This window comes from Nicrophorus vespilloides, unplaced genomic scaffold, assembly GCF_001412225.1.
Source record: "Nicrophorus vespilloides isolate i.1.1-1 unplaced genomic scaffold, Nicve_v1.0, whole genome shotgun sequence".
NCBI classification, from domain to species: domain Eukaryota; kingdom Metazoa; phylum Arthropoda; class Insecta; order Coleoptera; family Silphidae; genus Nicrophorus; species Nicrophorus vespilloides.
In genome coordinates this window covers 256,241-282,100 of record NW_017096075.1, presented here as the reverse complement: position 1 = coordinate 282,100, position 25,860 = coordinate 256,241, and the positions used below count along the sequence as shown (strand labels likewise).

Genomic DNA, 25,860 nt, shown 5'->3' with positions numbered 1-25,860 from the left:
ACTGTGGTTTTAGCCGTTTGGTTGTAATTCATTTTCAAAGTTTAAAAAATGCTCGAAAAAGCAGTGTTTTTACATTTTACTGATTTTCTCGAAAACTATAATAGATAGAATGAATCCAAAATATGCATATGAAAGCTGAATGTTTGGGGAATCTAGCAAGTATCGATATATTACAGTGGTTTTAGCCGGTTGGCTGTAATTCGCGTTCTTTTTATGAAAAGAGAGGCGCCAAATTATTACATACTTTTGAGGGAGGAGTAGTAACTTCAAGTTTGGAAACCACTAGTCTAAGTAAACTCTAATGATGAATAAAAAATGAAATTATGAATATGTGGAATAATCAATTTCATTTTTCCCTCGTTTTATTTATTGTGTACGTCAAAATAATGCCATAGTCAATTACATAATAGCACGGTACTAAGAAAATACATTTGCTAAAGTAATCATAAATGCTAACGGAATACTATACATCTATCATATCTGCTACACACGTATAGTATATACGAATGAAATAAAATATACAGAAAAAACTCGATGCAAATTTGCTAATTCGTAATAAATACTAAATTTGTATAAATAAGTCAGAAGCTAATATATGTGATGTAACTTTATTGATCTAAAAACTGACTAAAGTCTATGTAATAAGAATTATATGCTGTGTGTTGAATTAAGGAAGCAGAGTTAATTTTATAAATACTTTATTGGTAATAGTAATAACACTTCAAACAACTACAAGATACAATATATTTCTTCTATAAATAAGCATATATGATTTTCTCGAATATGAAAACGGCGAGACTGAGCACATTTCCAAGAACCAAAATAATCAAGGCAATACTGAGTTCTTGTACGTTCAATGGTCGACTTTCAAACTCTTCTTTCACTTTACTCGTAGATTTTAATTGGTAGAAAAACAGACCGCTCTCATCGATACTCTTCAGAACGTCGTTGATTTTATGTATAAATGGCGAGGCTTCGTGAAATATATAGGATTCAAATCCGGGAACGATGCTCTCTTGTATCACGTGAAACATATCTTCGCCTCTGTTTAAAAGTGCCATATTAATTAATCCTTCGATGTAGGAATTCATGCCGACGTATGCGATGGAATTGTTTCCTCGCATTATGTTTTCAGCAAATGTTGGTGCCGATACGGTGATTAATTGCGGATGAAATTCAGCGGGTATCAAATTTTGATGTTCCTTTAAAATGAGCATCTTTAAGTTGGTCTCCAATAAGTTTTGCAAAGTGTTGATTTCTGGGTTGTACTTTTTTTCCAAAAGTGCGCTTAGGATGGAAGAACTGTACGAATAAGACGCTGTTAAACCCATAAAAACAAATCCAATGTAAAACGTATTTGCCAGAGGATTATTTGTCTTGAATATATTGCCAATACCACAGAGAGCTCCAAAAAGTTGTACAGAAAGCAAACTGATTGATTGTTTGGTAATTAAGTAAATTGTAGAAATGAACAGTATATAAGTAATGGCCAATAACATCCATACTTTATAATTGAATATATTTAATAATTTTTGTATTTGAGTCAGTTTTGGTGCTTTCGGTACGACTACCACCAGATCGTCACGTTTAAATGGTTCACCATATTTCACTCCCTCTTGGACTCCATAAAATTGTCCGATTGCACAAAAATCGGCTTCGTGCTGTCTCAGAATTTTGTACGCATCATCGAAATCGTTGGATCTCACGATGACGAACGTTGCGTTTATAACTTCTTCTATGATTTTTAAAATCCTCATGTAATTACCGCTGAAAGTATCTCCGTTGAGGAACGCTCTCGGCGGATCATGATATATAGTTATATAAACCTTGTATTTCAAAATGTTATTAAACTTATGTAGTTGATTCCACGTGTCTTGATTATCTTTCGTGATTCTAATGATCTTATGATCGAATGGGTTATAAGTAACGTCTATGTATCCTTTATCGTAATAAAGCAATTGGAAGCTCCAGATCTTCGCGTTCCATATATTTTGCAGACCCTCCAATAAAACTTCATCGGGTAATGTTACAAAATCATTAACTGCAAACACATACAGAGCGTATCTGCTCGTCACAATTGAATCACTAATTTCATCCAAGAATGGCTTCAATTTACTTATACCTAAAAGATTTACTACATCTGTCCTAATTACATCATTAGTCGTTGTCAATACTTTAAAATTGTTGTTGAATATGTAGAATGTGTGCGGTTCATACATATCGCTAGACGACATCTGTATACCCTTGTTAATAAATAAATTTCGGCCCTCAGATAAATCGAACAATCGGATTACGTCATTCATCGATGAGAATGTATCATTTATGAATGAATTGAATGCATCTTCACCCTCGAACTGCTTTATTTCCAGCAAGGGATTTGTCGCTAGGCAAATATCAATTATGAAGAGCATACACCACACAGCAGTAGCCATGCTGGTGGATTGCTTCTGAAGGAAAGTATCAATAAAGTATTACTGCATTTGCTTCCTTCCGTTTACATTATCTTATTGATTCTCAATCAAATAATAATTTGAGATAATAAAATTACAATGGGCATTAGATAATGATGGCACACAAAAAAATACCAAAGATTTATTTGATTAAGGGATATACTTACATGTTATGTGTACTTAATGTTATTAAGACGTTCAACATTTATGATCCGATTGTATACATAAAGGAATCTAAATATTATGTGTACGAGAATTGTAAATGAGACAAACTAATTGAATATTATAATAATTTCTTATTTAAAAATATCTTAAATAAACATATTTCTGGAATAAACATAATAAAAAAATGTTAATTTCGTGGCCGTCCTCTGTTGCCGCCCAACCACTGTTTGGCTTCTTGTCCAGGTCTAATTCTGAGTTGTGCACTTTTCGAATTAACATCCTTCATAACGAACGGAGAAAAGCCAGCCGTGTAATCATCATCCATCGCATTCGTTTTCATCTTTGCCAATCTTGTCGGTCTTTGATCCGGCATAGGTTGATCTTCAGCGACTTTAGGATTTCTTGAGTGTTTGCCACCTTTTATCGTAGGCATGCTGTACTTCTTTCCTTTGCAAGTCAGCGGTCTGCGTGCGTTAATATGAATTTGCTGTTTGCCGTTCTCATCCACAGAACAAGAAACCCTCTTTAAAGTGTTATTACCGCACTTTGGACAAAACTTTTTCGTCATGATGCTCGTCGTATTAAAGCACGTGTAACAACGCAGGATGTACGTTTTAAGTTGTTTAATCATTCTGCCATCTAAAGCTGAAACATTCAGATTCATTTGTCTCAGCACATTTTGCATAGCAAAATCCGTTGTCATACAAGCGACCTTTACATGTTTTTCGTCCATAAACTCTGACCGAATCGACTTTTTAGCCATCTGTACATTAGAAGGAGTTATCCAAGAATCATCATCATCTGATTCATTTTCTTCTTCATCTGATTTGCTTTCATCTTCTTCAGACTCATATTCATCCTTACTTTCAACAACTTGCAAAATATTATCATTGTCATTCACTTCCAAATCGTTGCAATTTAAAGTTTTAAATTTTTCTTTCAGTTCTTCATCAACTGTTCCTGTTTCTGAATTTTTCACTTCATCTAGAACTTCATTGGTTACTTCCTTCGGATTTTCTGCAGATAGTATTTTGTTTTCTTGTCCAGGAACATAAAATCCAGCAATATCCTCTTTTAGATCAATTTTCTGTTTGGTTGTTGTTATTTTAATTGTTCTCTGATGGATTGGCTCTTGCCTCAAGTGGTCTGTCCCTACCAATTCTTTCTCCATTTGATATGCAAGAGCAATTACTTTAATGTCTGTACCAGACAGACATTGGAAATCACCAGTCTTCTTTGCAAAGTCAGCAACAACTCTTATATTCTCTGGATACACATTCTTGACTTCTAATTCATAAGGTAGCACACATAGTCTTCGAAGCTGTCTTTTGTTTGTAATTTCACTGACAACTTCTTCCACTGTGTACATTTTTTTAGCGACATCCTGTAAAAATTTAATTTTACTATAGTTTTAACTAAATAAATATATTTTGGGTACATACTTGTAAGGGTGCATTTTGGATGAAGGCTGTAGTATCTACAACCAAGTGTTCCACTTGTTTTTCAGCACTATCTAAAACCATTTTGCACTTTTACATGTGTAAACCACATGGAACAAACGTCAAAATAGAATGAAAAATGGTTAATATGGTTTAACCTTTAGAGACTTTATTTTTGTCAATTACTGTACTTCTATTTTGTTGGCAGCAATGAAACTTAAGTAAGGTTGATTTTTAATAGAAGGGGCGGTAGGAATTGTAGAGTTTTGTGTGTTTTCATGTTTGGCAACACTGATTTCAATAATGGCGATAGTTGCCCGAGGTCTGTTGTCAAAAATTGTATAAATATATTGTTTGCGAAACTATGATGAAATTTCCAACTGTTTTCTACAAGTTAATACTATCATATGTTTTTCGGTGCAACTGTGATCAAAGTATTGGTGAGTAGCTTCCAAGAAGCTGACCATACATTTTAACATTTTTATTGACGTCACTTGATGTACTCAAATTAAATGATTATTATTAATTCCAAAATAGTTTATAAAAAGAAAAACAAACAGATCTGTATATAAATATGCTAATAGAATTGTATGTTTTAACGTTATTTAAATATGATTTGTGTGTTGATATTAATTACATATTGATTTGTGAAATTATTCATGTTACAATCCTATTTGACTATTTCTTATTGATTCTCTATGATTTTTGTACATACGCAATTTTATATAAGCACAATTTATTCTTAAAAGTTTTTATTTTCAGTTGCAACACTGTTTAGAAATTGAATTCATATCAATGCAATAAGAATTAGATTTATATCCAATTGTGAAGTCAAGTGAAAACAAGTATACAAGAAAAGAAAACATTGTGTTTAATTAATTGATATTGTTGTGAGCAAAAATGGTTTTGCTATTTTAATGATATTTCACAATCTGTTGCAATGCAAAATAATAATTAGATAAAAAAAAGCAAGATTAATGAGCCTATGAAAGCAAATGTAATAGCTTTGAATATCAGTTATGCTTCTGCCCAATTAGTGTTGATGTATTTAATACATAGTGCAATTATTTACGCGCATTTAAATGGAGATTTATAATTTGATATGGTGTAAAAACACAGATTTTCACTTTCATTTAATTCCAAGTAGAAAATTATCATATCCTATTGTTTTGTTGAAATTTAATATTCTCATTGTGTACACTCATGATAAAGATTGTATATTTGTTTTTATCTTATCACTATATTTGTATTAGCATTTTTTGGTTGTGCTTTTAGGTAATCCTAATGATTGGTGAGTGACTTGAATAAAATAAAATGGCTTGTTGCCCTGAGCTGTTACCAGAGCAGGGATATCATCAACTTAATGTGACTAGTAAGTGTTAGCAAATAGTGATTTGCATTTTAACGTGAAAGATAATTCACATTTGCATTCTGTTTCAGTCGAGTGTGCTCATTTACGCAACAGCGGTATTCTGAAGCCTAGTCCGTATGTGGAATTAACTATAGATGGGAACAATCCGGTGCGTACGGACATCGTGAAGAATACGTCGCAGCCGAAATGGAACGAGACGTTCACAATTCTCATAATGGCCAGGTCCAAGCTGCATTTCACAGTCTTGGATCACAACAACTTCCGCAAGGATACGACCATTGGCGAGAAACAACTTGATTTGTTCCAACTGCTTATGCACTATAATGGCAAAATCGAGAATTTGGAATTGACCATTGATTTGATGAACGAGAAGCAGAGCGAGACAGGAACCAAGAGCGGCGAATTGATCTGCATGTTAGATGGTTTATTTGTAGAAACTGGACGAAACGGAAACAATATGCCGTTGTCCCAAGCCAATAATGATAGCGGCCAGCAGAGGAGCGTTTTTAATGGTGTTAGGGCTAAGATCAGAACCCAAGGTACTGAGAATGCTGTGCCCCCGGTGGTTCCGCCAAGGCAAGCTATAGAAAGAAGCATTTCACTATCCAGCAGCAATAGTGCTAATAATATTCCACCAATATGTAAGATCCACATCTCTTTTTTCGCACGAACGTACATTTTGAAGGGAAATCCTAAACTCGATCTTTAAAAGTACTAATATTTCAGATTTATTTGATGTATGTACTGACATTGTTACTTATGTTAGTTGGGTCAAAGTGTCGTAAATATCTATTAAAGTACTATAAGTGAGCTCTTACAATTTACACGGCCCTGAGTTAGTTCATTATTCATTCAACCTAGAATATACTTACTTTTAATTATTCTTCAATATACGTGCCACTTTCTTTTTTATTTGTATAAATGAAACTAGCTTTTAATAATTACGCAAGTATTTTCCTTTAAAGTTATCGGTAAAGCAGAAAAATAGGACTTAATTAATGAAGACAATTGGTTGTTTTAATCTGAAGTGGTCGATAATATGTTTTTTGTTAATTTAAGTACAGATCAGGTCAAATCCTGTTTTAACTCATAATGATAGTTAAATGTAAACCGTATTATAGTTTTTGATTTTACGAGATTTTCTTTTTAACTGGCTACAGGTCACGAATTCCTTCAGCCATGAGTATTAAGTGAACGTGTTTAATTGACTGATGAGTCTTTACTGTCAATTACGTCTAAAATGTTAGTAAATTCACGAGTTATTTGAAATCTGGCAAGAATATAGGTTAGGATGATTATTTAATTGTAAATGTGTTTAATCCGTTAGGCGGACCTCCCTTGGGAGCTCCCTCGTTACCGATGGCAAATGGAACGGCGAATCCACAGGTAGAACCGGCTCAAACAAATGGGGTGTCTCCATCAACTGAGGAAGCCTTGCCGGCTGGTTGGGAAATGCGTTTCGATACATATGGAAGACGTTATTATGTAGACCATAACACAAGATCAACATCATGGGAGAGGCCGCAACCTCTTCCTGTTGGATGGGAGATGCGTCGAGACAATCGCGGTAGAATCTACTACGTCGATCACAATACTAGAACTACCACTTGGCAAAGACCTAACACAGAAAGATTGCAGCACTATCAACAATGGCAAGGACAGAGGCAGCATATTGTGCAGCAAGGTACTTGATATTATTTGCGTTTGCCAGCTGAAGGGAATTCATTAAGTTTCTTTATACTAAATTTAGGCAATCAACGATTCCTATACCAACCACAACAACCGGCCATAGCGGGAACCAGTGCTGCAGCTCCAGAAGAAGACGATAGTTTGGGAACTTTACCTTCAGGTTGGGAAAAAAGGGTTCAACCGGAAGGTAATCATGATACTTGGCGTATTTCGTAAGAAAGTAATTACAACATTTTTGTTTGTTTAGGTCGCGTTTATTTTGTTAATCATAAGAACCGAACAACACAATGGGAAGACCCGCGCACCCAAGGACAAGAAATGAATAGTGATGTTGATGACGGCGCTCTTCCTCCTGGTTGGGAAATACGTTACACTGAAGATAATAAGCGATATTTTGTTGACCATAATACAAAAACTACTACTTTTGAAGATCCCAGACCGGGAGCCCCGAAGGGTCCAAAAGGTGTTTACGGTGTACCGCGTAACTATGAACGTTCATTCAGATGGAAAATCGGCCAGTTTAGATACTTGTGTCAAAGCAATTCTTTGCCAAGTCACATCAAAATAACTGTGACCAGACAGACATTGTTCGAAGACTCGTATCACACTATAATGCGTTTGCCTGCTTACGAACTTCGAAGGCGGCTTTATATCATTTTCAAAGGCGAAGAAGGTCTCGATTATGGCGGTGTATCACGCGAATGGTTTTTCCTGCTATCTCACGAAGTGCTCAATCCAATGTACTGCTTATTTGAGTACGCGAACAAAAACAATTACAGCCTTCAGATTAATCCAGCTTCGTACGTTAATCCGGATCATTTAATGTATTTCAAATTTATAGGCAGATTTATTGCTATGGCACTATATCACGGCAGATTTATATATTCTGGATTTACAATGCCTTTCTACAAGAGAATGTTGAATAAGAAATTGGTTATGAAGGACATAGAAAGCATTGATCCAGAGTTTTACAATTCACTTGTTTGGATCAAAGATAATAACATTGATGAATGCGTGCTAGAGTTATATTATAGTGTTGATTTTGAAGTGCTTGGACAAGTGGTGCACCATGAATTAAAGAAAAGTAAATTTTTGATTAAGCGTCAATCTTTCTTTATTAAATTTTTGATATTTTAGGTGGTGATAAGGAGAGAGTTACTGAAGAAAATAAAGAAGAGTACATTACTCTTATGACAGAATGGAGAATGACCAGAGGCATTGAACAGCAGACTAAAGCATTTTTGGAGGGCTTCAATGAAGTAGTCCCACTTGAATGGTTAAAGTATTTCGATGAAAGAGAGCTGGAGTTGTTGCTATGTGGAATGCAAGAAATTGACGTTGAAGATTGGCAAAGACATACTATATACAGGCATTACACAAGAAATAGTAAACAAGTGGTTTGGTTTTGGCAGGTAAATAGAGAAAATAACGATGTGAAATCTTGTTTTTAATAATTTTGTTCTTTAGTTTGTCAAACAAGCAGACAATGAGAAGAGAACGCGTCTCTTGCAGTTTGTAACGGGAACGTGCAGAGTTCCGGTGGGCGGTTTTGGCGAGTTGATGGGTTCGAATGGTCCTCAACGTTTCTGCATTGAAAAAGTAGGAAAAGACACATGGTTGCCGCGATCGCACACTTGTTTCAATCGACTCGACTTACCACCATACAAAAGTTATGATCAATTAGTTGAGAAGTTGAATTACGCAATTGAAGAGACTGACGGATTCGGGCAGGAATAATAAACTGTGCGACTGAATAAAGGGGGGCTGTACCTGATTTGGATATAATCGAAATTGCTGAATTTCTTTGGGCCTAAGATACTTAATTTGCCCTTCAATAAATATATATATATAGAGAAAGAGATCATTAATTTAATAAAAATTTACAGTTTTCTTTCAATTATTTTTGTTTGTAATTTATATTAGTCAATAATGTTTATGTTGCGTGCAATTTTTGCTTATGATATTTGTGATAGTTTAGTTTTATTATGTATTATTCATTCTGTTTTGGCCCACGTAAATTGAATCAGCTGAAATCGTGTAAATAATGCGGAGTATTGATAGTTTGTAAATATTGTCTGTCACGAACCGATTTTTAAAATAATAATAATATATACACTGGTTTTTTTACATTCCATACTATTTAAAATTTGTATTTTGAGTTTACATTTTGTCTTTAAACTGCATATTCTCTCCTAATGATGTATTTTTCTTCTTTTTTTCTTTCTTTTCTTTTTGTTTGTTTATTTATTGAATAGCAAAACACCAAAGCGAAATTTTTCATTTGTATTTATATGTTAATAATAAACGCTAGTATGGGCTAACTGTATAAAGTTTATGATGCTTAGTGTAGTGTAGTAAATATAGATTTCAAAATTGAATAATTTATAACGTTTATCTAATGTTATTTTCAATCATGTATATAGTTCACAATTAATATATTATATAATATTATTATTATTATACGCTAATAGATTTTGAAATTAGTTGAAGCGCAATATGTTTTATAATCTTACAATGATGACACAATAAAATTGTCATTTTTATGACAAATTATTTTCCTTTCTCATTCGTATGTCTCATTTTATTTGCCACAAAACACAACAACTTCTGAACTACTTCATTTATTAAATTACTATCTTTTTTAAAACGTTTTTGTCAATAGTAGTTATTTATCATTCTATAGTAATTCATACCCTCATTAATTGGGTAAACTATGGAACTACAAAAAATGGATAAAAACTCTTTGGAAATAAAAGTCAGATTTAAAGGTGCAATTAATTTTTAATGTAAATTACAGATTATTAGTCTATGTATACCTTACTTATAAGAATTTGGCGAAAAGGCAAAAGTTTATGGGAACGTTAAATTGTTTTATTTTAACGTTTAATTATTTATTTGACAGATATTTCTAACATTCAGAGCATTTGATAAATTGATTGAAAAGTTAAACATTTCAAGATACATATATAATATCATATATTGTAACAGTGTATTTTAATGTATGTACGCTATATAAAAAAATAATTAATTAGCTTACATATAATAGTAGATACTTAGAATATAACACAGCTCGTAGGAAAAATAATTATAACATATGTACAAAATTTAATTAAAATAAATGAAAGCATTGATCTACAGCGATATATTATATCTCCTTCGTACACTATTCATTCAACTTTATCATTTTTATAACAGAGAACGACGTTTCATACATATAATACCGGATTTATGCGCGAATTTAGCTTTTAAAATTAATATCGGTTTTACAAATATCTATGATATATTCAACTATATAGAGGAATTCATCACTCTAAACTTTATAGTTCATTCATTGGTTATACCGAAAGTAAACAATTGCCTATAATTTCCATACCATTTGGTTTTATCTATTATATTCATATTTCTTATTCGTACAATCAATACAGAACCTCTGTACCATAAGAATACAATTAAAACTAATTGCAGCCCGACCACTTTACTTTTAAAATAACAGTACAAATAAATATGTAATAAAAAAATATATTTACAATTAACAAATAATTAAAAAAAAAAAATGATGATGAAAAAGAAAGAAAAGTTTACGCTAGATCGTCCTTGCCCCTAAACGGTCTCGTATTCAAAGAACCGGAATAGGTGACAGTGACAACATCGCGCTTAAGTGACTGTAAAGTAGGGGCGTTCGGGTTTAGCTACCAAACCCGATTTTCCGTCTGCGGAGCCCTCATAACACCGACTCCGCCTCCCAATCTTCGGTAATTCATCGCTCCGCACAATCGCCACTGATTCTGTTCAGTGTCATATACCTCTATTGTCTTCAAATAAGCAGTGCCATCGAAACCGCCGACTGCATACAGTTGACCATTAACGACAGCTAGTCCAACCTAAAAGACGATCTATTATTAGTACATTGTAAATAATTTGCTTCGATAAACTTACTCCACTTCTTCTAGAAGTCATTGCAACAATTGGACTCCAGCTATTCGTATGAGGATTATAACGTTCAGCGCTGCTTAACTCCATGCAGTCGTCTCTACCTCCTACTGCGTATATAAGATTATTGAAGACTGCACACCCTAAATGCTTCCTTCTCGTGGACATCGGAGCAACCGGTGACCATTTATTACTTCTTGGATCATAACGCTCCACCGTATTGAGAGGCGATTGACCGTCAGATCCACCAATGGCATATAGGTAACCACCTAGAACAGCTACAGCCACACCCAAACGTCTGGTTGTCATTGGTGCAACTTTGCTCCATTTATTTTCCTTTGGATCGTATCTGAATAATAAAATATTTAATATTATTCAACTATATACACAAAATTAACTCAAATATCACCTCTCTACATGATTAAGACATTGAACGCCATCTTGACCTCCAACCGCATAAAGCAAATTATCTAAAACAGCAACACCAACGCTGGTTCTGCACGAAGTAGTTGGAGCTACATCACAAGACCATTGATCTGTTTGTGGATCGTATCTACAAAAATAATAACAATTAATATTGTTTTATTACAGTATATAATATATACCTTTCAATGCTATTTAAATAGCTTTGTCCGTCGTGCCCGCCAACGGCGTACAGGAGATCATTAAGAACAGCAACACCAACTCCGCAGCGTCTTTTGCTCATAGGTGCAACCATTTTCCACTCCATGGTCTGTGGATCGAATTTTTCTACGGAAGCAATAGCATCACCACTGCACCAGCCGCCGACAGCAAATAGAACTTCTCCTTAAATAAATATGGTTCAAACCCATGTCACAACTAGTAATCTATAATGAATACCTCGCCTCGTCGGTTTCCTGGGTCGCGTTCGCGGACCTTGCATCAAAGGTCGTTCTTGCGGTAAAAGTAAATAGTTTTTGGCTTCATCCACAAGATCGCGACAGGAATCGTCTGACCGTACTAATAGATCAGACCCAACTGTACCTACTAAAAACTTGGGACTCAACAGTGGAAGTCTAACGTGTTGAAGGACCTGCGGTAAATGCTGCCTTCTATCGGAAACATTATACTTAACCCAGGACATAACAGCGTTAAAGACTTGTTCCTCTGTACGAACATTCAGTTCATCACTTGATATTATATCAACTAACTGTCCAACTGGCAACAGAAGAAACTCCTCACTTTCCATTACTTCCTGGAAATTATGTTGCGTAAACTTATCGGCGATACGTAATAACTCGCGACACGAATGTGTATCAGCAAAAGCTCTGATCCCTAAGCAGTTAGATGGATCGAGTTGGCGTTTCAGAAACTCGCAACATATGTCTTGTATTTCGGTTAATTGAAGCAGACATGCTGCAGGTAAAAGTGTTTGTACATTTGATTCTTCAACCACAATATGCGAGGTGTAGCAAAAGTCTATCAGCAGGTCCATTGCCAATTCATCAATGTCGCGAATTGTTACTTCAGTCTGACGGGATTCAGCTAATTCACCAGTAAACATTGCCCTGTAAAATAATGCATAATATAATTTTATATTTTAATAAAAGTTTTATAACTTACCTGAAGTATGGACTGCATGCACTAAGTATAACCCGATGAGCAAATATTTTTCTTGTACCAACATTGAGGACAACATCACATAATTCTCTATGTCTTCTCAATAGATTTAATTCAGTCAACGTATTCTTGGGATGCTTGTCTGAAGTGTGTGAGAGCCTCGCCGGCGAGGGGGGCCTCTCACCAACTTCACCACCCATTCTGCAAGGCCCCCCTCTGAGACTACTAGTTAGCTGCAGCCTTAAGGGCGGCGAAGCCCAACCCCACACAGTGTCAATCTAAAACAATATATTTATTAGCAAATTGAATCAATATATTCTATTTATATTCCAGTAATTTCTTACTCAATTGTTACTAAAGACTATAAGTAAGAAGTATGGCACTTTGCCATAATTATTACTTCACTTTTGTTACACCATTATATGTTAATGATGTCTTGAACTATACGTTGCAAAACAAATTACTTAAGTAACACTTAATAAACTTTTCTATATAAAATTCACATAATGTTACAGATTAAAAAATACATATTTATAATTTTAAGAATATAAATATACGTGTGATGCATTATAATTGTTTACAAATAAATAAAACAAATAAATAGTAGTATTTACCTTTACTGATTTTAGAAACCTAAGCCTCCAAATGCACCCTTAGTAGCAATTAAATCACAACCACTGTTCACTTTATACTTATACAAATCATTGCACAAACTCAATCAGTATTGTTTTTAACTCGGTTTAGTACAATTATGTGATTTCCAGTGAAATAACTGTATCCATATATTTTTAATGACAGCTCCGTGACATATTGAACATATGTCAACTTTCTCTTGAAGTTAGTCAAATATTGATATTCACTGAGGTAGTTTATTTAATAAAATTAACAAGTTTTGTTGTATGATTTCTTTAATTCATGTAATATTCAATCAAATTGTGATCATTGTAATATTATGCCCCATTGTTTAGAAAATATTTATTAGGTTGGCAAAATTTGTTGATTTCTTGTAACAGTTTATTATATATATATATATCTATTTTCATGTTAGTGTTGGTTAGTGGAATTGTGTGTTGATAAAATGGCCCCTAGAAGAAGTGTCCGATCTGTGAAAAGTGTAAATAATGTAAACTACTCGAATATAACGTTAGGTGATGTACTTTGTCCAATATGCAGATGTATTTTAATACAACCAGTTACATTACCGTGTAGTCATGACTATTGTTTACCGTGTTTCGAAGGCACCTTGGCCAATGCGAATCTCACTTGTCCTTTATGTAGAATACGTTTCGGTTCCTGGCACAGAATTGCCAAAAAGGATAACAAAATTGTTAACGAAAAACTCTGGGATGTTCTTCAGCAGAAGTTTGCCGATCACGTTCAGAACCGTTTACGTGGGGTTGAGGAAAACCTAGAGGAAGGTACGTCTCTTTGCGCTAGACATACATCAATCAAAATATAACCTTAAAGTTTAAAATGTCAACATAACAAAAGTATTAAAGTCTATTATGAAAAGTAAACATATTTATAATGAAAATTGTTATCGAAACTGTTGTTCATACATATTTTTGTTATTGCTGTTTAGATGCTCCGATACATCTTACAACACCAGGTGAGATTAGGAAAGAATATGAAGCACAAAAGAGACAACAACAGCTGGAAATGCAAAAAACTAAAGAGATTCAAGAGAAGGCTAGTGTGGATCTTATAATGAAACTCAAAGAGCAGGAAGAACATGAAGAGAACTCAAGAAAAGAAAAACTTAGATTAGATGAGCAGGTAGCAAGACAAATTGCAAAAGATATGGGTTTTGTTGCAGAAACATCCTCCAAAAGTGAGGATATTAAGAAGAGGCTACGTCCATTAGATAAGTTTATTAAAAAAGGATCTGACTCGGACAAAAATTCAGTGGCACCAACAGTTTTAAAGAACATTTTCTCAACAAAAGTCACTTCCATCAAACAGAAGATGAATTTCACTGTTGAAGTTTCAGACAGTAATGACTCAATTGAAAATGAATGCAAATACTTTAAACCTATTGATCATAGAAACATTCCCCCATCGCAATTTGTTACAATTGTTAAAGTGCCAGCTCGTTTTGAGAAAACAAATCCAGGACCTATTAAGTAAGTACCTGTTATTCTCTAAATTGCATTGTGTTTATGATTTTTTTTAATTTTTATAGAGCACCAAGTGGCAATAGTTTATTAGCATTTGGTTGCAATGGTTCAGCATTTGCAAGGTTTGAAACTGTATCTCCAATTCTTCCACCAACAATAACAAGTCCAAATATGCGTCTCAGAAAGAGGAAGCGGATAGCGGAGCCGGAAAAACCAAGCAAAGCATTGAAGATTCCTAAAGTTGCGCAACATGCGCCCAAACGTAGGCCGAGTATTAAAGACTTGTGTTGTAAAGTGGAACCGCCTAAAAGAACTAAAATGACATTAAGGGATCGGAAAATATCCGGATCACCGTTTCGTGGATTCGATGCCAGCGAGATGAATTTGAATGGCCTGAAGAGTACGGAGACGAAGGAGGTGCAGATGAAGAAGGATTTGGAGTATGCGAAGAAATTACAGGAACAATTTAATAAGGAAAGGTATTCGACGCGCAGCAGTATTACTTGCGGTAATAATATCAGGAAGCAAAGGCAACTTACAATTACTGAGATCATGAGCACATCAAAATGCAAGTAATAGATGAAGTCTTTCCAATCAGCAATTAGAACTTGGGGAAAAATTAATACCTGTGTGTCATTGCTGTTTTTATTTTTGGGATACAAATGTGAATCGACTACAATATATTGTACATGATTGTAAGTACCTTTGGTTATTTTTATCTGGATAAATTGAACTATATATATATATATAAAATGAACTGCGATAACAAACATAATTTAATACCTCAATGTATGTTTCATTCAATTGCAATTAGTTTTTTGGCGAGATCTATTTATTAAAATTATGCAATTGATAAGAGACTTCGTACTAAGTGGAAGTAACATTCAATGATTAGATTGCTACTTTAAAATTTATTATGTATATACGTTTGATTACCTAAAGTAATATTTGATTTAATGTAAGAAAACTCTCGGAGGGGGGGTTGTGTAAACTAATAACTTTTCTGTCTCAAAATCCATCGAATTGTCGATATTCATATAATGGTTCAATAATTCAAATTTGTGATAAAACACTAATATTCCTAGAATATCTTATGTTATTGAATTGTTTCTTTAGTTTTACTTTTATATATTTAATTTATGTATTTATATATACTTTACTTTAATACATTATATATATTAATTTTTCTTGAAGAAAACCAATAATAGTAACAACTGTAATAGCTAGAAGCTCTATACTGTTAAGGTATGAAAGGAATATTTTTATATAAGTAAAGATATCCAACAACCAAAAAAAAAAAGTAAATAAAAATATAAACAGTGCATATATTGTACATATAAGGAAAAAAACATACTAAGCGTGATTTCAGTTTTATATTTACTATTTTTTTACGCATTTTGTAAATACTTGTACATTTGTAATTGAACAAGAAGCAAGCAAATTTTTTTTTAAACATTCGCTGTGATTTAATTAGTTATACTTTAATAGATATATTGAGCAGAAACACACATTAAAAGAAACTTGTATTTTTTGTTAAAAAAATGAAAGAAAATAAAATTCCATGTTATATATATTCACAGCATTTTTATTAATCATCTAAAGACACATATTTAATCCTTTAGTTTTTCTTCTCGGGCTGCAATAAACAAACAAATAAATTAGATTTAAATACAACATATTTTCGTTATGAGTATTTTTTTTTATAAATCACATCGGTGAACATATTTCGGATACATCTGGGTAAGTATAGGAACGGAACTATATTACATACATACCGTAACACACTACTTTGTTAGTTCAGAGGACGTACGTTATGAAAGATACGGCAATTTAGGAGTGTTCCGCATGACACGTACAATGGGGATCAGGTTTAATCATTTCACAAGTGGACTCAGGGGAGGGTTGTTCTTCTTCTTGATTTTTACAAAGGATTGTACCGCTGGTGGGACAACGACAGGATCGTTTGAAAGGTGGGCCTTCGCCTTTATTTATACCTTCGACTTCGACGTCTACGGCTTTTATCTGTTTATCTACACTCACCTCGCCATCTGAAACAATCGAATTTTTAGCGGATTTTCCTAGATCGACAACCATCGTCCATGCTTCAGAAACACTTCCAGGCATTTTTGGCAATGACGGAAGTTCAACTTGTGGATCGCCTTTCTTTACTAAAATTTGCATTTTTGCATGTACACATTAACATGATTATTTTAAACATAATCTTTTGAGAAATAGCTTGAACAAAAAAAAAAGAAGAGAATTCTTACCGCCATAGATGAAATTGTACAAAATGTGTGAATATTTGCGAGTTTCTTCAATGCCAATCTCAGAGTAATAAGCAGCTTCTTTGGGGAAGCATAGAGAGGCCATACCCAAAGCACCAGCACTGGTAAATATCAGTTTCCTGAAGAATCCACCTCTCAAAGCAATAATGTAACCAGCAAGACCACCGATAGCAATAGCTGGATATTTGGGTGTCATGTTATCCTCTTCACCCAAATAGTTAATGAGCCCTTAAATGCAGAATAACATAAGTATAAAGGTTCTGATTCTAATAAATCAGGCAACTTACAACCGGCTTGTTCCACACCGTCATTGTAATAATTAATACCCATGTCTTCAACTACTTGCACCTGATGAGATAGGTGTCTGATCTGCTTGCGGACAACACCAATGGATGTTTCCAAATAACCTGCTTCGTGATGCTCATGTTTATGGGCTTTGGAAACAATCTCCTGCTTCTCGGAATCAGGTACATATATTGGTAATTCCGTTCTCTTGCAACATTTATAGTCCGGAGCTTCTGATGTCATAACAGCAGCAGCTGGGATTAAAACTCTTGTTAAGACCTGAAAATAGTTATGATATCAATATAATTGTATGAATAGCTATATTTCAGAAGGAGATTCCAATAACGGTACGCATTTGTTACCTGTCTTGCCATTGCAATTATCAATTAGTGGACAATTTATGTATAAACCAATATTTAGACTAGGTTAACCTTAAAATTACATAAATTGACAGATAATTTCACCGAAAATTATGAATGTCAGACATTTTTCCGAGAAAGAGCATGCGTGTGTACGAAAGAAACTTGAGCGCCAGTTTCAAATATGAATTATTGCAGCAATATACATTCTCACCTTATAAAGCTTTCTTCCCATCTTTAGTTTGTTATTTTCTATACACTTATTGAATTTTCTTTAGATATTTTTTTTCTGTGAGGCAATCCGTAGTTAATATTAAAACAATTGAAGCGTTCGTTGATTCAAGCTAACCATAATCATATTAAAATGTTGTCATATTTCATGAATGAAAATCAATATTTTTCTTTCAGATTCTACCATCATTTCCATTGCAATTAAAATTTACAATACTATATCCTAGTTTTCCCATATTTCATGTATGAATATTTACAACATGGAAATACGTAATATAATATACTTCAAATAATATATTTTGTATATGCCAAAACTCTACATTTCAGATTTTACATAATAATTAATATAATTATACAAATTTAATTAATCTTATTTTTTATTAGAAACTATAACAAGAATTTTGAAAGGAATACGTTCTCCAAGGAAACACGTGCTGGCCAAATATCGGTCTCGCAGATCCATTGGCATACGGAGGGATGAGAAATCTTTTGAAAAACTGCAAAATCAACGAAACACGTTTAAATCTATAAAAGGAAACCTTCCGAACGATCATTTACCTTTATCCACGATAGTCCCAGATTCAGTTTGTTGTTCGACGTGGGCATCATACTTATGAAACTCTTCGCGGTTCGTGCGACGTCTACAGATTTCAATAACCACTGTGAAGATGCCATTGCAGGCAGTGGTTTATAGACGATTAAAAAGTATATGTATAAAAGTGTTACTGAAAAATTTTGAATTTTCTTGTCAATGTTTCTATTTGCGAAAAATATTTACCTGTTGCTTAGTTAAATAAAAATAACTGCAGTGATGTATTACATCTAGTTTCCTAGCAATATGCAATTTTTTTTTTGACAATTGAGAAGTCTGGTATAATTTGTACGGCACTCTGGAGGACAGAGAAGATTGATGGAATACGAAGATTAAACTTTATAAATATTCATAAAATATGTACAATGAAGAATATGCTAATGCATTCAGACTCGTCATAAGTATAAATTGGATACGAAATGATCTTTAAGGGAATATTTTATTTTTCAATCATGTATAGTTCATACATAGTTAGTTAATAGTTGTATATGGTTAGCAGTTATTTGTTCTCACAGCATTCACATTTACATTTGCAAACACAGGGTTCTTTAGCAGGAAGATGGCATCGTGCTGGACACGACCTGCTGGCATTGTACCTGGCGTACGCAGGAACTAAAAGTTTTCTGAAAAACTGAGATTTCAACGTGCTATAACACTATATAAAAAAAACAGATATTCTGTGCAGTACCATAATCCAGGTGATGCCAATATCCGCGCAAATTCCTGGATGAAATTCGATGGGATCGATAACAACGCTATCTTCCTGTGTTTCTTCGGCAAAGTGTTCACCGATTAAATTGAAAAAAAAAGAAAATACCATCGCAGAGAATTTGGAAGAGAAAATGAAATGATCCTCGATACGTCACATCGATTTTGACTGCTAATTTGTCAATTTATGTAGGGGAACAATCACGAAGCGCGAGAAATGAACGTTTTCGAGTTTTATTTACTTATTTATGTACAGAAAAAAAAGGAGACAGTTTACGTTACGTAATTTATTTAATTCTAGAATTAAGCGGATTCACTATTTTGCCTGCCATAAGATTAACGTGGAGCTGCGAGTCCATAACGAAGTAGAGGAATGGGTGATCCGCTCGGAATTCCACAGGTCTAAATTCATGCAACTTCCCTGCAAAAGAAAAACGAAACGAGAACAATGCAATATATTAAGTGGCGACACACAGACACATTTAAGCCATTTATTTTGTCATTATATAAACCGGAGAAATAGTGGTATTGTTAAAATACTTAATTACTTGGGGTTTTGTTTTTCTTCCTTCTTATTTTATTTTTTTCGTAAGCATTTTTGTTCTAAACTTTTAGAGATTTCGTTATTCGACACAAGATAATTAAAGCTGGAAACAATTATTCTGTGAATTCGCGTGAGCGTCAGTTTCCTTTGTGTGTAAGATCACTTCACATAGGGTTTGTTAACTATTATTGAACTTTTCTTTTTTTGCCTGCAAGGTTCATTAAATTGTTTAATCACTATGTAACACGTAAGGTTCGCACTCCGTTGAACAAGCAAACTGAATGCCTTTAAAAATATATATATAATTTTATTGAGTTAAATTTAAAAGTTACTCACTGGCTCCGTTCGGATTATCCATGTAATTTCTTATTGTCACAGTTACCGCTTGCTCTATGTTCGTCACATAAATGTTACGGTCTTTAGTCAGCAAACTGAAATCGGCATGCCTAGGCTCGAAAATCTTCCGTACTCCTAACTGGAGATCAAATCATATTAATATTAAGTTAAAAATTGAAGCTTGTGAAATACCTTTTGGAGCGTAGGCGTTAGTACGACATATCCTTTGAGCATGAAGCTAGGTATTATAGCTTTGACGTGAGTGTACTTCAGACTCTCGATGACGTTCTTGAGACTCGTGAATTTCCTGAATTTATATATGAGCTTGTCGATACCGTCGTCTTCGACTGGCAGAACGAGCAGCAGGTAATACATATTACTGTCCAATGGGAAACTCAGAGCCATTGCGTCCAGTTCTGGAAGGTATCTGAAGGGCAGTACGGTGTCGTAGGTCATGAAGCTAATGTTCGGTTCCCGGATGTTTCCATTTACTAGGAAAGTGTGAGGAAGTTCGGGTTGGTAGGAAGAATAGTGCGGTCGTGGCACATATTTCCTATCGTTGTTCACTTGATACGTATCGTAATAGCGAGCTATTATGTAATCAATGACGGAACGAGTGCCTCTCGATCTTTTCGTTGAATTTATGACTTCCGGTCTAATGTACGCTGAGATTGTGGCGAAAAAATCGGATTCCCGTTTATTTCGCTCCGTGGTTTCGCTTACACCAATCTCAGTCGACTGACTGGAAGACTCTTCATAATCAGTGTCTTCAGATACTGAAGCGTGGCTGAGTGTGTAATAATCCATCTTTAAATCGGTGCCGCTGAACGCGGTGCTATATGGAAACTCCGATGTCATATAATCGTACTCGTAATTATCCTCACTCACAGCATCAAGTTGACTTGATTCCGTACTACCAATAGCATATGGAGACGGCGCTGACTCGGTCACATCATCTTGCCTAGTTGGTCTATTCTGCAAATCCATATCATTTAAAATCAAATCTGTATCAAGTTTCTTCTTAGTAAACTCAGTCGTTACAATCGTCGTCTGCTCAATGTTATTCACTGTCGTTTTATCATTAGAAGGATTTGGAGTTAAATCCGTAGCAGCAGCAGTTTCTGTAGTCACTATAGTTGTTTGTTCAATTTCGTTAGTTATATTTTTTTCAGTGAAATAGTTTTCTGTAATAATTTCTTTCTGCTGTTCTGTTGTTACATCTGCTAAATTAGTTGATGTTGCTTTCATCACATCCTGACCATTCACATCAGTAATTATATCATTATTTGATGTGGTTGTAGCATCTAAATTTAATAATGTCATCGTAGTCTCTTTAATATTAACTGTGATCTTTGATTCGGTTGTAGCTAGATCCTCGTCTTCATCTGAATCGAAAAACATCGTGCTCAGCAAATCGAATTTCGTCGGATTCGCATTTGTAGTTGAACCACCATTAGCATTAAATGTACTCGTTACGAATTTATTCTGAGTAGAGTATGAGCTCTCTGCTTCAGTAAATTCTTCCTTAACTACATCTTTTACATCCGTATATTTTTCCATTCGACCTGTCGATGAACTAATGGTAGTGGTAGTTACATCATCTTCTACAGTCGTACCTTCCGTTTTTTCTGACTTAGTCGTACCAATATCATTCTCAGTTGTTATTTGTATTGTAGTATCTTCAACTTTGGTATATTTCTGTTTTGGATCTACAGTTGATTTTAATGTTGTAATAACATCATTTGCTTGCGTAGAACTTTGTGCATCAGTTGTAGTTTCTTGAGTTGTCGATGATTCTTTAATGTCATCAGTTGACGATTTTATAGTTGTGCTAATATCATCCATCCTTGTAGTTCTTTCAACGTTTTCAGTATTTGCAGTTTCCTGCTTAAACGTAGTACTAGTTATTTCAGTGACAGTTGTCGGTTCAGCTTTCATCGTAATAGTTGTAGTTGGAACAGTGGTAGTAGTATCTATTTTTTCAGTAATTTCTTGCGTGGTTGCTGGGATTGTCGTAGTTTCAAGCATATCAGTTGTTGTTGTTTTATCTTTGGTTGTAGTGGTTGCGATCGGTGTGGTCGTTTCAGGATAGGCCGGATTATTGAAAGATTCTAAATCGTAGCCGTAGAATCTAAGGATCTCTTCGTAATCCCTTCTCAATGTAATGTTCTCGTGATTCAAAGTTAGACCTGCGAGAAAACCTTCCTTCGGTATGAAGTAACTCTTTAAGCGCATAACAATAATATTAGCAATATATTAAAATTTCACAGATTATGTTACCTTTAGATGTCGATGTATATCTCTTAGACCTACCCGCATAACAGCGTAATCGTGCGGAAGGTCTGCAGCATATATGATTTCTTGTGCCGCGTTCCCAGTAACTCCTTCGAGAAGCGCCACAAGAACTGTGGTTGCTCCGTACGGTGATATTGCGATGTTATTGTGATTCTGCTCGTTGTGTACCTAAATTATCATATTTGTAATTATAAATGTATCGAGTTCTGATAGTCAGGACAAATTTGAAGCGAAATATTCTTCGATTGGATTGATTGGACAGCGATAAGCTATGATAATTGCGGACGTTTCTAAATTTAAACGCCATCGATCCGTTGCCATCAACATGGAAAAGTCGGTACAATGAAATAGGTATGAATCGATAATTCCATATTTATTATTGAAGCCGCATATTAAACAAACAGTGAAATATTGTAAGTATGTCGTGATCTAGGGCACAAATTATGCTGTCAATAATAGGGATCATAATTTATAAACACCCAGTATGTTGTGCGTGAAATTAGTTCGACAAACCTATGATTAACTGAAGGAGAAGGTAGCAAATGTGTACACGAATCTATTAACTAGTATTTGAGTACCAGTTTTAGAAGAACTTATTATTATGCTGGTTATTAATATTTTCCTAGCAGTTATTCATTTGCAACATATTAAGAAACTTCTGTTTGTAAATATAAGAGTTATTTCGTTTATGATTTTGTTAGATTTTGTGAGAAATATTTAAAATAATTATTAAATTTCAGAATTACACAAATTCACAAATCAATTATTACTAAATATAACTAATTGTTTTTTCAACAAAAAAGTAAGGTGAAGATTATATAACTCGATAGTAAAAATAATGGTAACATTAATTTATATTTCCATTGATTTGGTTTGAAATATGTTCATTGCTTTCGCATATTTGTTATCATTACGAGAAGTCTCAATGGGAAAGATACAATGGATCATAAATGCAGTTTCGCGTATGCAGCGTAATAAAGAGTAATAGTCGTGCATCGCATCGACCGTTTTTCGTCCGTACCTATAAATAATGAGGAGACAATCATTTTTTTTATATACATGTAAAATTTCTGTTAAATTACAGTTATTTCGCGTAACCTTTTACAAAATTTATAGAAATTGCCCATTTCCTACGATCAAAAACAGTATCATTACTTTTGTATTACTTTTTTTTTAACAATAGCCCCCATGGCCATATGCAACGTTTAGTTTTATTCAAATACTAATTTCTGAAACATTCAATAATATATGATAATATAAATACATTTTCTTTATTTATTTCAATACATTTCAAATAATATTACTTGTTTAGTTCTACTTAGATTGTGATTAGGTACTTACTTACTACTTAGTTGCAATACTTATTAAATTTCGATCAACTAATTCGGTTAATATTTACTAAAAAAACATTAAAAATAAAAGATTTATCTTGAGTCGTTTCTGCTCTTCTGAACTTAATTGCAACCATTGTTGTTCGTTACCCTGACTATGATATATTCAATTATTCAGCTAAATTGCTTCCTGGATTTGCAATTACTTGAATAAATAAATTTAATAAAAAAAACGCAGTGTGCTTTGTTGATTTATGTATTTAAAATAATGGTGCTAATTGATGTTATTGAAAATAATGTGGATGAAAGTTATTATGATAGAAGGATGAAAAATAGTTGCGATCTTACTTCTAATAAGGCTAATCCCAAATTGTTGATAACATCCACCATAACTTCAGAGGGTAAAGGCTTCTTGTAATGATAATCGTCCCATCCATGGTGCGCCGAAGAAGTGCATGTTGCGGCCAAAGTAGTCAAGATGATGAGAATTCGCGCTCCTCCTGCTGACATGATGTAGCCGGCTTCGCGGTAAAAGAAACACTGAAGAACATCAAGGTGTTAATGCCGTGAATTAGCCTGAGGTCTAGACGATACTACGAAAAATTACATATAATAAACCTACGTGCGGCGCTCGCGTTTTTTTTTTTCCTTCTTCTTCTACACTATATATATATATATGTGTATGTGTGCGTTAACCCGTTTTGTTCTTCAGTTTTCCGTTCGGCTCTTTTTTATGTTTTTATTCATTTTTTTTGCCGCGGCTTTTGTCACCGCCTTCCCTTTGAAAAATTCAATTTGATTACGAGACCGACCGTTGCGGCGGCGGGGGAAGGCAAAACTCGTATATTGAACCGCTGAAGCTCGATATTATCTGTATTGCGACATTGGTCCCTTCATTGTTTATTTATATCGAACGGAATTGGATACCAGTTCGTGCCACTGGAAATTAACTGGACGTCTTATTAAATATTGAAATTACACAATGAAACCGAGCCCACCCTGTACAGAATTTCTTCTCTACATGTACAAATATATTATTGAGATATTGTTATTAGAAATTTAAAGGAACTTTTATTGCGATCATTGGTGGTAACAACCGCATTGAATCGTACTGTTTCATTGACACATTTTAAGAAATAAAATCACCGTCATAAATTTTAATTATATTCGATATTTGTTGCACAGTAAGGTTGTTGGCCGACACACACTATTTGTAATATGAATTAATTTAATAAAATAATCAATTGTACCAATAAACTTAATGCATATATTCTTTAGTCGGGAATTTAATTATTGCTCGAAAAAGAAGTATCTTCATATTTAAATGATCTATTTTGACTGTAACTCGCGTTTGAAGTTGAAAAAATAAATGTAAAGCTCGAAAAAGCAATGTTTACATTTTAATGTTTCCTCAGAAACTATAATAGATTGAACGGATGCAAAAGATGTTCGAGGAATGTACTTTTCTCAAAAATTATCAAATATTGAGTGGATCACACAAGATGCATATGGAAGCTGAATATTGTTAGAAGTCATACATTATTGTGGATTCAACCATTTGGCGGTAAATCGCGATCTAAGTTGAAAAAATGAAAAATTTACGCTCGAAAAAGCATTGTCTTCACATTTAAGTGATTTTCTCAAAAACTACAATAGATTGAACAGATCCAAAAGATACATATTAAAGCTGGATGTTTTGGGGAATGTAGCGACTATTCACATCTTGCTGTGGTTTCATCCAGTAATTCACATTTAATTTTAAAAAATTAACGCTCGAAAAAGCAGTGTTACATTTTAGTGTATTTCTCAGAAACTATAATAGATTGAACGGATCCAAAAGATGCATATGAATGCTGGATGTTCGAGGAATGTAATTTTCTCAGAAACTATAAAAGATTGAGTGGATTACACTAGATGCATATAAAAGCTGAATGTTCGGGGAATGTTGTGAGTAGTCATACATTATTGTGGATTCAACCATTTGGCAGTAAATCGCGTGAGTATTCACACCTTACTGTGGTTTCATCCACTAATTTGTATTTAATTTTAAAAACTTATTGTTCGAAAAAGCATTGCCTTCACATTTACGTGATTTTCTCAAATGTTGCTAGTAGTCACACATTATTGTAGATTCAACCATTTGGGAGTAAA

General features: G+C 34.0%; 6 protein-coding genes across 8 annotated transcripts; 2 read left to right on the top strand and 4 right to left on the bottom strand.

Annotated features, from left to right (window-relative positions):
* Positions 1 to 2,685: 2,685 nt before the first annotated feature.
* LOC108569383 (RNA-binding protein NOB1) lies at positions 2,686 to 4,250 on the bottom strand. Its single transcript, XM_017930910.1, has 2 exons — positions 4,058 to 4,250; positions 2,686 to 3,999 (listed from the first exon to the last, which is right to left on the bottom strand). The coding sequence occupies exons 1-2, from the start codon at positions 4,136 to 4,138 to the stop codon at positions 2,803 to 2,805; spliced, it is 1,278 nt and encodes a 425-aa protein (XP_017786399.1). The 5' UTR covers positions 4,139 to 4,250; the 3' UTR covers positions 2,686 to 2,802.
* An 83-nt stretch (positions 4,251 to 4,333) lies between these two features.
* Positions 4,334 to 9,535, top strand: LOC108569397 (E3 ubiquitin-protein ligase Su(dx)). The gene is made up of 8 exons (XM_017930931.1): positions 4,334 to 4,494; positions 5,330 to 5,426; positions 5,495 to 6,067; positions 6,754 to 7,110; positions 7,177 to 7,302; positions 7,363 to 8,199; positions 8,253 to 8,527; positions 8,583 to 9,535. Exons 2-8 carry the CDS (start codon positions 5,369 to 5,371, stop codon positions 8,850 to 8,852), a joined length of 2,496 nt encoding a protein of 831 aa, XP_017786420.1. The 5' UTR covers positions 4,334 to 4,494; positions 5,330 to 5,368; the 3' UTR covers positions 8,853 to 9,535.
* A 1,086-nt stretch (positions 9,536 to 10,621) lies between these two features.
* On the bottom strand, positions 10,622 to 13,436 carry LOC108569404 (kelch-like protein diablo). Of its 2 annotated transcripts, none has more exons than XM_017930943.1 (7): positions 13,241 to 13,436; positions 12,630 to 12,904; positions 11,907 to 12,574; positions 11,651 to 11,852; positions 11,455 to 11,598; positions 11,052 to 11,394; positions 10,622 to 10,996 (listed from the first exon to the last, which is right to left on the bottom strand). In XM_017930943.1, the coding sequence occupies exons 2-7, from the start codon at positions 12,824 to 12,826 to the stop codon at positions 10,805 to 10,807; spliced, it is 1,746 nt and encodes a 581-aa protein (XP_017786432.1). In that variant the 5' UTR covers positions 12,827 to 12,904; positions 13,241 to 13,436; the 3' UTR covers positions 10,622 to 10,804. The 2 variants fall into 2 exon arrangements, with proteins under 2 accessions (XP_017786432.1, XP_017786433.1); XM_017930944.1 differs by having other exon boundaries at positions 11,651 to 11,849.
* Positions 13,437 to 13,666: 230 nt separating this feature from the next.
* On the top strand, positions 13,667 to 15,824 carry LOC108569382 (E3 ubiquitin-protein ligase RNF168-like). 2 transcript variants are annotated; one of them, XM_017930909.1, is made up of 4 exons: positions 13,667 to 14,044; positions 14,209 to 14,235; positions 14,443 to 14,749; positions 14,809 to 15,824. In XM_017930909.1, exons 1-4 carry the CDS (start codon positions 13,705 to 13,707, stop codon positions 15,317 to 15,319), a joined length of 1,185 nt encoding a protein of 394 aa, XP_017786398.1. In that variant the 5' UTR covers positions 13,667 to 13,704; the 3' UTR covers positions 15,320 to 15,824. The 2 variants fall into 2 exon arrangements, with proteins under 2 accessions (XP_017786398.1, XP_017786397.1); XM_017930908.1 differs by having other exon boundaries at positions 13,668 to 14,044; positions 14,209 to 14,749; positions 14,809 to 15,822.
* A 483-nt stretch (positions 15,825 to 16,307) lies between these two features.
* Positions 16,308 to 17,790, bottom strand: LOC108569384. Its single transcript, XM_017930911.1, has 5 exons — positions 17,676 to 17,790; positions 17,316 to 17,592; positions 17,011 to 17,256; positions 16,784 to 16,911; positions 16,308 to 16,379 (listed from the first exon to the last, which is right to left on the bottom strand). Exons 1-5 carry the CDS (start codon positions 17,685 to 17,687, stop codon positions 16,362 to 16,364), a joined length of 681 nt encoding a protein of 226 aa, XP_017786400.1. The 5' UTR covers positions 17,688 to 17,790; the 3' UTR covers positions 16,308 to 16,361.
* Positions 17,791 to 19,490: 1,700 nt separating this feature from the next.
* On the bottom strand, positions 19,491 to 24,243 carry LOC108569386 (location of vulva defective 1). The gene is made up of 5 exons (XM_017930913.1): positions 24,058 to 24,243; positions 22,364 to 22,546; positions 20,276 to 22,306; positions 20,084 to 20,222; positions 19,491 to 19,624 (listed from the first exon to the last, which is right to left on the bottom strand). The coding sequence occupies exons 1-5, from the start codon at positions 24,217 to 24,219 to the stop codon at positions 19,491 to 19,493; spliced, it is 2,649 nt and encodes an 882-aa protein (XP_017786402.1). The 5' UTR covers positions 24,220 to 24,243.
* Between the last annotated feature and the right edge of the window lie 1,617 nt (positions 24,244 to 25,860).